This window comes from Heterodontus francisci, chromosome 4 (genome assembly GCF_036365525.1).
Source record: "Heterodontus francisci isolate sHetFra1 chromosome 4, sHetFra1.hap1, whole genome shotgun sequence".
In the NCBI taxonomy this organism is placed as follows: Eukaryota; Metazoa; Chordata; class Chondrichthyes; order Heterodontiformes; family Heterodontidae; genus Heterodontus; species Heterodontus francisci.
In genome coordinates, this window is record NC_090374.1 from 119,915,191 (window position 1) to 119,929,156 (window position 13,966).

Sequence of the window (13,966 nt, forward strand, 5' to 3'; positions counted from 1 at the left end):
TAGAGAGTGGACAGACAAGAGAGAGAGAGTGGACAGACAAGAGAGAGAGAGTGGACAGACAAGAGAGAAGAGAGAGTGGACAGACGAGAGAGAAGAGAGAGTGGACAGACGAGAGAGAGAGAGAGAAGAGAGAGTGGACAGACGAGAGAGAGAGAGAGAGAAGAGAGAGTGGACAGACGAGAGAGAGAGAGAGAGAAGAGAGAGTGGACAGACGAGAGAGAGAGAGAGAGAAGAGAGAGTGGACAGACGAGAGAGAGAGAGAGAGAAGAGAGAGTGGACAGACGAGAGAGAGAGAGAGAGAGAAGAGAGAGTGGACAGACGAGAGAGAGAGAGAGAGAGAAGAGAGAGTGGACAGACGAGAGAGAGAGAGAGAGAGAGAGAGAGTGGACAGACGAGAGAGAGAGAGAGAGAAGAGAGAGTGGACAGACGAGAGAGAGAGAGAGAGAAGAGAGAGTGGACAGACGAGAGAGAGAGAGAGAGAAGAGAGAGTGGACAGACGAGAGAGAGAGAGAGAGAGAAGAGAGAGTGGACAGACAAGAGAGAGAGAGAGTGGACAGACAAGAGAGAGAGAGAGAAGAGAGAGTGGACAGACAAGAGAGAGAGAGAGAAGAGAGAGTGGACAGACAAGAGAGAGAGAGAGAAGAGAGAGTGGACAGACAAGAGAGAGAGAGAGAAGAGAGAGTGGACAGACAAGAGAGAGAGAGAGAAGAGAGAGTGGACAGACAAGAGAGAGAGAGAGAAGAGAGAGTGGACAGACAAGAGAGAGAGAGAGAAGAGAGAGTGGACAGACAAGAGAGAGAGAGAGAAGAGAGAGTGGACAGACAAGAGAGAGAGAGAGAGAGAGTGGACAGACAAGAGAGAGAGAGAGAGAGAGTGGACAGACAAGAGAGAGAGAGAGAGAGAGTGGACAGACAAGAGAGAGAGAGAGAGAGTGGACAGACAAGAGAGAGAGAGAGTGGACAGACAAGAGAGAGAGAGAGAGAGAGTGGACAGACAAGAGAGAGAGAGAGAGAGTGGACAGACAAGAGAGAGAGAGAGTGGACAGACAAGAGAGAGAGAGAGTGGACAGACAAGAGAGAGAGAGAGTGGACAGACAAGAGAGAGAGAGAGTGGACAGACAAGAGAGAGAGAGAGTGGACAGACAAGAGAGAGAGAGAGTGGACAGACAAGAGAGAGAGAGAGTGGACAGACAAGAGAGAGTAGACAGACACAGACCGCTCAAAACCCTACTCATCTGTTCAGAGGGGGACGTTCATGTTGCTCCTCTCGGTGGGCGCAGTCGCAGCAGTGGCCACTTCTCCCAGTGGCGCTGCTGGGACCGAGGAGCTGTCGGCCCACTGATAAACCAACAACTCTCAGAAGCACATCTTCCTGCCTCCAAGGGAGAAAAGTCCCAGCCAAGGCCAATTAAGTATCTGGGCCAGATATAATTACTGAGTGACTTGCAGGTCTGCTGGAGGTGGGCTCAACCCCCAACCTTTCAGCCAGTGGGCATGGCTGCCACACAACAGACAAGTTCCGGCCCAAGGATCTCAAACACACAGCATATAGGTTCGGGCTGCGCCACGCTACAGTTTCATCCATTCTGCAGAATTCCAACTATTCATCTTTTAAAGCTTGTCGAGTGGCATCCCTGGTCAAGTCTGCCAAACCGGTTTATTGACAAATTTGAGTTACTTGTGAGACCCCAATCCCATATCCAATAGCCGTCATTGCAAGTGTCTGCCACTGTGACAGTTTTCAACATCCCAGAACATTGGTCCTGTCATTAAAACGATTTTCTGAAGAATATTTGAAAAACTGTAGGCTAAAACCTGCAACATTAGCGTGTCCAAATAAACAATGAGCTTTTACAGCCATCTAGTTCTCAAGAAATACAATGATTTAGCTGGGAATTTGAACATTTGGCTCCGGGACAAAGCATTTACTTTTGTGTAACTTTTATGGCTCAATTACTATCCATTCATGGAATGTTTTTTTTCTTCTTTCATGGGACGTGAGCATTGACAGCAAGGCCAGCATTTATTGCCGATCCCTAACTGCCCTTGGGAAGGTGGTGGTGAGCAGCCTTCTTGAACTGCTGCAATCCATCTGGTGTAGATATACCCCAGTGCTGTTTGGAGGAGAGTTCCAGGATTTTGATCCAGCAACAGTGAAGGAACGGCAATATAGTTCCAAGTCAGGATGGTGTGTGGATTGGAGGAAATCCTGCAGAAGGTGGTGCTCCCAGGCAGCTGCTGTCCTTGTCCTTCTAGGTGGTAAAGGTCGCAGGTTTGGAAGGTGTTGTCGAAGGAGCCATGGTGAGTTGCTGCAGTGCATCTTGGAGGTGGTACACACTGCTGCCACTGTGCATCGGTGGTGCAGGGAGTGAATATTTAAAGTGGTCAATAGGGTGCCAATCAAGTGGGCTGCTTTGTCCTGGATGGTGTCGAGCTTCTTGAGTGTTGCTGGAGCTGCACTTATCCAGGTAAGTGGAGGGTACTCCATCACAGTCCTGAGTTACACCTTGCAGATAGTGGAAAGAATGCAGGCAGTCAGGAGGTGAGTTACTCGCCACAGGATTCCCATTCTCTGACCTGCTCTTGTAGCCAGTGTTTATATGGCTTGTCTAACTAAGTTTCTGGTCAATGGTAACCCCCACAGGATGTTGATGGTGGGGGATTCAGCAATGGCAATGCCATTGAACATCAAAAAGGAGAGGATTAGATTCTCGATTTAGAGATGGTCATTGCCTGGCACTTGTGTGGCACTGTTACTTGCCACTTATCAGCCCAAGCCCAAAATGTTGTCCAAGTCTAGCTGCATGCAGACATGGACTGCTTCAGTACCTGTCACGAATAGTACTGAACACAGTGTAATCAGCAAACATCCCCACTTCTGACCTCTGATGGAAGGAAAGTCATTGATGAAGCAGCTAAAGATGGTTGGGCCTAGGCCACTACCCTGAGGAACTCCTGCAGTGATGCCCTGGGGTTGAGACGATTGGCCTCCAACAACCACAACTTCCTTGGTGCTAGGTAGGACTCCAACCAGGATAAAGTGTTCCCCCTGGTTCGTATTAACTTCAGTTTTACTAGGGTTCCTTGGTGCGACAGTCAATCAAATGCTGTCTTGATGTCAAGGACAATAACTCTCATCTCACTTTTGGAGTTAGCTTTTTTTGTCCCTGTTTGGGCCACGGCTGTAATTAGGTCTGGAGCCAAGTGGTTATGATTGAGAGTAAACTAATAAGGGTGGTAACTGGCCAGATTAACTTTGTCCTGCTTTTTGTGGACATGATACATCTGGGCAATTTTCCACTTCATCAGGTAGATACCAGTGTTGTAGCTGTACTGGAACAGCTTAGCTAGAGGCACGGCTAGTTCTGCAGCACAAGTATCAGTACTACAGCTCGGATGTTGTCAGGGCCCATAACTTTTGCTGTATCCAGTGCCTTCAGCCATTTCTTGACATCACGTGGAGCGAATCAAATTGTCTGATGACTGGCATCGGTGATGGTGGGGACCTCAGGAGGAGACAGAGATGGATCATCCATTCAGCACTTCTGGCTGAAGATGGTTGCAAATGCTTCAGCTTTGTCTTCTCCACTGATGTGCTGGGCTCTGCCATCATTGGTTGGGGGGTGAGGGGTGCGAGGAGGAACAGTTGTGGAGCCTCCCATTAGGTGTTTAATTATCCATCACCATTCACGACTGATATGGCAGGACTGCTGAGATTTGTTCTGATCCGTTGGTTGTGGGATCGCTTTGCACTGTCTATCACATGCTGCTTCTGCTATTTAGCATGCATATAGTCCTGACCAAGCCCACCTTCTGCCAGCACTGTACCGACTTCATCTGGGAGCTCGGCGATCGTGAGTCCGGGGCCCGGTCTGGGAGTCGCATTTCGAGGGCTCGAAGAGCCGGGGTGCGGGGGGCAGTTTTGCTGGGGAAATGTCTCCACGTGAAGGCGGATTCTCTTCATTAGGCGCTCATTTGCCTCAAATTATGTCTGGGGGATAGCACGGACTTGATGGGTCGAGTGGTCGCAGATGTTCAGGGCTTTTGCTACGACTATTGTGGATGGTGTAGGGTATTTCAGCATAGAGTGCAGGCTCTACTTGTTAGGGCCCCTGCTCAGGGTTACGAGCTAACGAGCTAACAACCCCACCACTGCCTTGTGAGCGTCTCGGGAGAGACTAAGGCTAAGGGAGTAAACCCTAACAGAAAATCCGGAACGGAGCCCCTAAGGCGGTCATGTGTCACCTTTGGCATGATTCCGGCAGTTCCTGCAGCCAAACGTCATGCTCTGCACTCCTCTGGACCACACTAGGAAGGCCGAGAGGGGGGGTTTTGACATTTGGGCAACTCCCAACCTCCATACATCCGCCCAGGCATATGCCATGGACAGGTCATTTCATAGTCGCCTCACAGCGACCAAAACAATATGGAAGACAGCAGTTACGGATTTCAGGTCCAGCTCAATTGGCGTAGAGATTGGGCGCCATGGGTTGCCTTTGTTGGTGGGAGAAGTCGTCGCATCTCATTGGGTAGCTACCGTCCACCTCAAACCGGGCAGCCCCCGGTCAGAAAGGTTCTGTCCCACCACATACCACTGGCTTCAATGGGTGCTTGGAGTTCAGGGTCATTGCTTGACTAGTGGACTTTAATAACGCACCAAACAACACAACAACAAAAAATGAATGAAGGTACCAGCCCTGCATTTTGCAAGCTGGAACGTCAGAACTGTGTGTCCTGGCCTGTCGCAGGACCTTACACAAATCAGCGACTCTCAGAAGATCACCATCATTAACAACGAGCTCAGCAGACTCAATGTGGACATTGCAGCACTTCAGGAGACATGCCTCCCTGCATCACTAAGGGAGCAAGACTACACTTTCTACTGGCAGGGTAGGGATCCAGAAGAACCAAGACAGCATGGAGTGGGCTTCGCCATCAGAAACTTTGCTCAGCATGATAGAGCCACCTACAAATGGCTCGGAACGCATACTGTCCGTCCGACTGCTCACCGCCTCTGGCCCAGTACACCTACTGAGCATCTATCCTCCAACACTCTGCTCCCCACCTGAAGTTAAAGACCAGTTCTACGAGGAACTCCATAATATCATTAGTAGAATTCCTAATACTGAACATTTGTTCCTGCTGGGGGACTTGAATGCCAGGGTTGGAGCCGACTATCATTCATGGCCCTCCTGCCTCGGGCACTATGACATAGGAAGGATGAACGAGAATGGACAGAGACTGCTGGAACTGTGTACCTACCACAACCTCTGCATCACCAACTCGTTCTTTCAAACTAAACCCTGTCGCCAGGTTTCATGGAGGCACCCAAGATCACATCGTTGGCACCAGCTGGACCTCATCGTCACAAGGCGAGCCTCCATAAACAGCGTTCAAATCACAGGCAGCTTCCATAGTGCGGACCGCAACACCGACCACTCCCTGGTGTGCAGCAAAGTTAGAGTAAGCTCACATTCCAGGATGACTGCCAAGATGGCAGAATCCACAAACAGAAGTGGTCAAATCAGCTAGTCACATGACTAACCTGCTGGGCAACCTGGGGTTTTTGAATTGCACCAGAGAAAGGCAGAAGGCAGTTTGAACTGGAACCTGGAACAAGGAAGCCTCTCTCTCGCTTTCTCCCAAGCTACCGGACCCACAGAAGACATGTAAACTGCAAGAAAGAAAAGACTCCGACCTCGAAACAAGCTGAAGCGTGCACTGGGCCCCAATGAATTACAAATCTGACTGGCAACCAAAGACTTCACAGCAAACTCAAATGACAACAAAACAGAAACCTATCTACTACCTCAATCTTTTCTCCTATATTCTTTTCTACATTTCTGTCTCTAGCTGCGTGTGTGTTTATCGCATATGCATGCTAGCATTAACCGGATTAGAGTTTAAGATTAATAAACTTCCACCTTTCTTGTTTAAAATCTAAGAAAACCTGTCTGAATTATTTCTTTTCCTTACAACTGGAAAGCGGTAAACAAGGTTTCAAAGAGATCGTTCCCTCCGCAACCCCCTAGTCCACTCCTCCACCACCCCCAACACCTCATCTCCTTCCCATGAAATCGCAGGAGGTATAATACCTGCCCTTTTACCTCCTCTCTCCTCACTATCCAAGGCCCCAAACACTCCTTCCAGGTGAAGCAGTGATTTACTTGTACTACTTCCTTCAATATACTGTATTCGCTGCTCACAATGCAGTCACCTCTACATTGGGTGACTGCTTTGCTGAACACGTCCGCTCAGTCCGCAAGCATGACCCCGAGATTCTGGTTGTTTGCCATTTCAACACACCACCCTGCTCCCATACCCACATTTATGTCCTTGGCCTGCTGCAATGTTCCACTAAATATCAATGCAAGCTCGAGGAGCAGCACCTCCTCTTTCGATTAAGCACTCTACAGCCTTGCGGACACAACACTGAGTTCAATAGTTTAAGAGCATGACTGGCCTTTATTTTTTAATTTTTAATTTTAATTTTTAACCAGTTTTTCATGTTGTGCTTTTAGACAGAGCAGCTCATTATTCTGCCATTAACACTCTCTCTGGACTAATGCTTTGTCTTTCACCACAACCCTCAACATGCTCTTTGCCTTTGTCCTGTAACATCTTTGTTACTTAATCGCTCCTGCCCTCTGCCCTATCACAGACTTTCCCTTTTGTTCTCTTCCCCACCACCACAACCCACCCCCCCCTTCACTTACTTAAAACCGAATACTTTTCTAACCTTTGCCAGTTCTGATGAAAGGTCACAGACCTGAAACGTTAACTGTGCTTCTCTCTCCACAGATGCTGCCTAACGTACTGAGTATTTCCAGCATCTGCAGTATTTTGCTTTTACTTCAGTACAGTATTTGGAGTGCTGAATTGTCAGAGATGTCATCGTTCCGATATCTTAAACTGAGATCCCATCTCCCTGCTCAAGTAGACATAAAAGATTCCATGGCACTATTCTGAGGAGTGGGAGGTTCATCCAGTGTCCTGGCTAACATCTATCCTTCAACCAACAATAGCGAGAGCTATTTGGGCAAACATCTTGTGCACAAATTGTTTGCCTGTATTCCAACAGTTGCTGGATAGAGGAACTTTAAAAGTACCAGACTGGGTGACCGCTTTGCGGAACATCTCCGCTCAGTCCGCAAGCAGGACCCTGAGCTTCCGGTTGCTTGCCATTTCAACACTCCCCACTGCTCTCATGCTCACATCTCTGTCCTGGGATTGCTGCAGTGTTCCAGTGAACATCAACGCAAGCTCGAGGAACAGCATCTCATCTACCGATTAGGCACACTACAGCCTGCTGGACTGAACATTGAGTTCAATAATTTCAGAGCATGACAGCCCCCCACTTCACTTTCATTTTTAGTCATTTTTAGTTATTTTTTCTTCCTTTTTTTTTTTGCATTCCTTTTTACATTTTTTACAATCTTTTTTTGCATTTATTTCATTTCATCTGAGTTTGTTCAGTTTGCTTACCCACTGTTTTTTTCAGGTTGTTTTTCTTCAGGTTTGCACTTGCTGATGTTCAATATTCAGTATATTCACACCTAATCTGTACTAATGCTTTGTCTTTCAACACACCATTAACATATTGTTTGCCTTTGCTCCGTGACCTTTTGGTCAGCTATGTGGCCTGGTCCAATCTGCACCTTCTCCTTTGTTATCTCTTGCCCAACCCCCACCTCACTTGTTTATAATCTGTGACTTTTCTAATATTTGTCAGTTCCGAAGAAGGGTCACTGACCCGAAACGTTAACTCTGCTTCTCTTTCCACAGATGCTGCCAGACCTGCTGAGTGAATCCAGCATTTCTTGTTTTTGTTTCAGATTTCCAGCATCCGCAGTATTTTGCTTTTACTTAAAAGTACATTGTTGGCTGTGGAGTACTTTGGGTGGTATGAAAATTAAAAAAGGTGTCATATAAATGTAAATCTGTTCTCATAATTCAAACACTCACCATCTATAACTTGTTTTTCAAAGTCACGAGACATCATAACACAATTTGTACAAATCCCATGTCTCCACATTATGGCAGCAGCAGTATGTATGATACTACTTTTTCCACTACCATGGGCTGCACAATACTGATATCATTACCCTCTAGAATAAAATTTCAGGTTTAAAAAAAAAAGACAGGTGAGCACAAGAGTGAAAAAATACAAAGAGTGAAGTGAACATAAAAAGACTGGTACCCAATACATTGACATGGAAATCTGAATGGCTGGCATCCTTCTATCTATAAAAGATGTTGGGCACACAGCAAACAATCCATTTAGGTGGGGTGTCTATTCTTGGTGCACCTTTACTGATGGCTCTGAAGACCAATCCTTGAAAGGCAGGTTCTGCCACAAGTGCATACGTGCAGCTGCTAAGTGACGCTGTGAGGTGTTGGCACCTGATGCTAAGCTGCTGGAGCCCCTGGTCATCGTGGTAGTGCACACCCGTCCACAAGATGTGTCGTCATTTCCCTCTTTCGCAGCTAGTGACTCCCAGACTGTTGACATTTCGGGCCTTCATGTCACACTTGCAAGCATCCTCAAAGCTGAGCTTTGGGTGCCCCACTGGTCGTCTGGCCTGGGCTACCTCATCATCCAGAAGGTCCGTTGGTCTGTGACCATCTTCCATCCTGCGGACGCATCTGATCCACCAAAACCGCCTGTTTGATTAGTGTCAACATACTTAGGAGCTCTGCCTTTGAGGACTGTCGCTTATGTGATTTTGTCCTGCCAGGATTTATCCATAACGCATCGCAGACAGCGAATATGGAAATTATTGCACTTCTTTTCCTGGTAGCTGCAAGTTGCCCATATTTCACAGCTGTATAGCAAGGTGCTGGAAACACAGGTCTTATGGGAGGCGGTGGCATAGTTGTAATGTCACTGGACTAGTAATCCAGAAGCCCTGGCTAGTGCTCTAGGGGCAGGGGTATGAATCCCACTACAGCAGATGGTGAAATTTGAATTCAATTAATAAATCTGGAATTAAAAAGCTAGTCTAATGGTGACCATGAAACCATTGTCGATTATTGTAAAAACCCATCTGGTTCACTAATGTCCTGGTCTGGTCTACATGTGACTCCAGACCCACAGCAAAGTGGCTGACTCTTAACTGCCCTCTGAAATGGCCTAGCAAGCCACTCAGTTCAAGGGCAATTAGGGATGGGCAATAAATGCTGGCCTAGCCAGTGACACCCACATCCCAGGAACAGAATATTAAAAAAAAGCTTGGTCCCAAGGGTCAGCTTGGTGTTATCCCAGGGCATGAAAAATAAGTAAATTAAAATGCCTGTGCCATACACATTCACACTCTCCACTTAGATTTCCCTGCATGACACATCATGCTTACCAGTTATATTAAAACATGTTCCCAAATGAACATACTTACTATGCAAGGCTAGAGTAAAGCTGAAAGTGGACAATATTTGTTTCTGTTACAACTTTTTAAAAAGCACTCAACTTACTCCAGTTAGCCATTGCATAGTTAGGCAAGACTGTTTTTTGGGGGAAATTTCAGAGATGAAGCTAGTAGGTCAGGTGTCAGCCGTGGCTCAGCTGGTAGAAAATTCTCTAGGTCAGAAGGTTCAAGGCTCAAGTCCCACACCAGGAACTGAATATAAAAGTCAAAGCTGACACGCTGCTATCTTTTGGACGAGGTGTTAAACTAAGGTCCAGTCTGCCCTCGCAGGAGAATCTAAAAGATCCCTTGGCACTAACTGAAATAGGTGAGGTGAGAGTGACTGCCCTTGACATCAAGGCAGCATTTGACCAAGTATGGCTTCAAGGAGCCCGAGAAAAACTGGAGTCAATGGGAATCGGGGGGAAACTCTCCACTGGTTGGAGTCATACCCAATGCAAAGGAAGATGGTTGTGGTGTTGAAGGTTAATCATCTGAGCTCCAGGACATCACTGCAGGAGTTCCTCAGGGTAGTGTCCTTGTCCCAACCATCTTCAGCTGTTTCATCAATGACCTTCCTTCAATCAGTTGGTCAGAAGTGGGGATGTTCGCTGATGATTGCACTATGTTCAGCACCATTCGCAACTCCTCAGATACTGAAGCAGTGTAGAAATGCAGCAAGATCTGGACAATATCCAGGCTTGGGCTGTTAAGTGGCAAGTAACATTCGCGCCACACATTGCCAGGCAATGACCATCTCCAACAAGTGAGAATCTAACCATCTCCCCTTGACATTCAATGGCATTACCATCACTGAATCCCCCACTATCAACATCCTAGGAGCTACCAGAAACCAGAAACTGAACTGGAGTAGTCATATAAATACCGTGGCTACAAGAGCAAGTCAGAGGCTAGGAATCCTGCGGTGAGTAACTCACTTCCTGACTCCCCAAAGCCTGTCCACTATCTACAAGGAACAAGTCATGAGTGTGATGGAACACTCTCCACTTGCCTGGATGGGTTCAGCTCCAACAACACTCAAGAAGCTCTACACCATCCACGACAAAGCAGCCCATTTGGATGGCACCCTATCCACATTCACTCCTTCCACCACCGAAGCACAGTGGCAGCAGTGTGTACCATCTACAAGATGCACTGCAGCAATGCACCAAGGTTCCTTAGACAGCATCTTCAAAACCTGTGACCTCTACCAACTAGAAGGACAATGGCAGCAAATGCATGGGAACACCACCACCTGCAAGCTCCCCTCCAAGTCACACACCATCCTGACTTGGAACTATAATCGCCGTTCCTTCACTGTCGCTGGGTCAAAATCCTGGAACCCCCTTCCTAACAGCACTGTGGGTGTACCTACCTTACATGGACTGCAGCAGTTCAAGAAGGAAGCTCACCACCACCTTCTCAAGAGCAATTAGAGGTTTGGGCAATAAATGCTGGCTAAGCCAGCAATGCCCTCATCCTATGAATACATTTTTTTTTTTAAAAAGAGTAAGGGAGTTATCCCTGGTGCCCTGGCCAGTATTTATCCCTCAATCAACATCACTAAAAAAAAGATTATGTGGTCATTATCACATTGTTGTTTGTGGGAACTTGCTGTGTGCAAATTACTCCACTTCAAAAGTACTTCACCGGCTGTAAATGGGATGTCCTGTGGTCATAAAAAGGTGCTGTATAAATGCAAGGCCTTCATTTATTTTGGTATAGAATTATGTGTTAATACAGGATATAAAAGATCATGGGAGCCAACAGAAGAAAACCAATGTGGTTTAAAATTAGTTTATACCCTTTCCTGTCCTGAAAAGAAGCCCAAAGGCCTCATTAGCATATCACCAGCAAGCTGGAGGAGCCAACTGGGCAGCCAGACGCAGCTTGTCGTTGTCTCGGAGGACAAAATTGAGTTGGCTGCCTCCCTAGCAGATCCTGCGGGGAGGGTTTAGGAGACTGGGAGGGGGCTGAGCAGCTGCCAGCAATGATCTTCAGGAATGCTGTAAAGCTCCACATTCAAGTTAGCATTTTTTTTAAATTTATTTGAAAGGCCCTTAGTCAGGCCTCTTCATCATGATTATCTTCAGGGCAACAGGCCCACAACAACAACTTATTGTTATATAGCACCTTTACTGTAAGAAAATGTTCCAAGGCATTTAACAGGAGCATTATAAAACAAAATGACACAGCCACAACAGGAGATATTGTGTCTGATGACCAAAAGCTTGGCCAAAGTGGTAAGTTTCAAGGATAGTCTTAGAGAAGGAAAACAAGGTAGAGGGACGGAGAGGTGTAGAGAGTTCTCCAGAGCTTCGGGCCCAGGCAACTGAAGGCACTGCCACCAATGGTGGCGCGATTAAAGTCACGGATGCTCAAGAGGCCAGAATTAGAGGAGTACAGATATCTCAGAGGATTGTGGGGCTGGAGGACATCACAGAAGTAGGAACAGGCGAGGCCATGGAGGAGTTTGAAAACAAGGTTGAGAATTTTAAAATCAAGACATTGCTTAACCAGGAGCCAATGTAGGTCAGCCAGCAGAAGTAAACAAGACTTAGTGCAAGTTAAGACACAGGGTTTTGGATGACTACATTTACAGTGAATAGAATGTGGGAGACCAGACAGAAATGCATTGGAATAATCAAGTCTAGAGGTAATAAAGGCACGAAGGAGGATTTCAGCAGATGAGCTGAGACGTGGAAAAGTCGAGGGTTGTTATGGTGGTGGAAATAGGCAGTTTTAATGATGGCGCAGATATGAGGTTGGAAGCTAATCTTAGGGTCAAATGTGACAGCAAGACTGAACAGACTGATTTAATCTCAGACTGTTTTCAGAGAGGGAGTTGGAGTCAGTAGCTAGGGAAATTGAGTTTGGAGCAGGGACTGAAAACAGTGGTTTCAGTCTTCCCAATATTTAATTGGAGGAAATTTCTACTCATCCAATACTGGATGTTGGATGAGCAGTCTGATAATTTAGCAACTACGGAGAAACAAAGAGGTGGTGGCGAGGTAGAGCCGAGTGGCCCCAGTATCCATGTGCAAACTAACAGTGTGGTCTTGGATGATGTCGCTGAGGGGCTACATGTCCATGAGAACTGGCGGGGTGGAGAAGCCTAATTTACGTCACCCGTGAACCACCCAAACGTAAGAAAATGCAATTGGCCCTCATAATTTAATCCTTGAAGCACAATCATTCTGCTGAATCTGAGCTGTACTCCTTCCAAGTCAGTGTGTCTTACGCCAGGTTCGTGTCCAAAATTGAACACAATACGCCAGATGGGGATCTGACCAAGGTTTAGTACAACTGAACCATAATTTCCTCAGTTTATATTCCAATTCCGAAATAAAGGTCAATGTTCTATTAACCTTTTCGTATTTACACACTAACTTTTACATCGATTTGTACAATAATTCTTTTTCCCCTCCATCCCCTTCCATACATTTCTCCCCTCCCCCAGCATGCCTCACCTTTTCTTCATCGCAAATCCTGGCCTCGGACTGGAGCTGGTGACGGTGCAGTTGTCCGAGGTGACTCACTTCGTCCTTGTGGCTCTCGAGTTGACTGTGCAGCTGTAGCTGGAGTTGGTGCTTCTGCAGCTCGACCACGCTGATGTCGGCCGCCGCGCGCCGAACCTTGGCGTCCAGCAAGGCGACACGCGCCTGCAGCTCGGCGCTGCGCGAGTTCGACACCCAGTAACTGAGCGCGAGGAAGGCCAGGCACGCGCCCAGCGCCAACAGCAGAAACAGCAGCGGCGGAGAACGCGCGCTGCGCCGCCCGCTCCCCAGGCCCAGCATCGGCCAAACGGGCAGCGCTCCCACCCGGGGTGCCTGCGGTACCAACGGCCGGGGGAAACGCGATTCAAACTACCTTCACAGGCCCCTATCCAGCCAAAAGGAAGAGATGTTTTATTTTTTTTTTAAATAATCTACCGAGCTAAAAGGAGAGAGAAAAAAGTTCTGGATGAGGCGAACCCTCGATCAGCGCCAGCGACGCCCAGAAAAAACTAGAGAGAACCTGTTCATACCGGGGTATGAGCGGCGATATAAAAAAAAGACAAACCCTGCTAACCAGGATCCTACCACCGATTCCGGATCTGACCACCTGTCACCTCATGGTTACTTCCTTCCCGACAAAACCGTCACTCTACGTTCCTCCCCACCCCTACCCGACAAACTGTCGCTCCCCCTTCCCATATATGGTTTAAAGGAAGGCAAGTCTTCGAAGGAAGCATATCTTTCAGTCTGACAAACCTTAATTATTAAAGGTAACCAAACAAAACTCGGGTGCCTCCACGAAGTCACCATTCTTTATGTGTGAGCATGGCTAATCAGTAGCAATTCTGTATTCTTCCATGAGGAGCATCACCACCAATCTTAATTGCCTTAACTTGAGGTTCACAGATGTTCACTTTGTATGAGGGGTAACTGGCTACTGATCAGGTGCACAAACCCTGCCAGACTTTTCCTGCATTATAGCGTCTCAAAGCCTATTCGAGTTCCTTACAATGACCCCATCTGAGATCAAAACAGAACGTGCTGAAAATACTCAACAGGTCTTGCAGCA

At 47.2% G+C, this 13,966-nt stretch overlaps 1 protein-coding gene across 3 annotated transcripts in view; it reads right to left on the bottom strand.

Moving 5' to 3' along the window:
- LOC137369217 (Golgi membrane protein 1-like) overlaps positions 1-13,534 on the bottom strand; it is a 52,362-nt gene extending 38,828 nt beyond the window's left edge. The window contains exon 1 of one of the 3 annotated variants that reach the window (XM_068030059.1): positions 12,871-13,534. In XM_068030059.1, the coding sequence (XP_067886160.1) occupies positions 12,871-13,197 (327 nt within the window). In that variant the 5' untranslated portion in view covers positions 13,198-13,534. The remainder of the gene's footprint in view (positions 1-12,870) is intronic. The other 2 variants (XM_068030060.1, XM_068030061.1) reach the window with 2 other exon arrangements.
- Between the last annotated feature and the right edge of the window lie 432 nt (positions 13,535-13,966).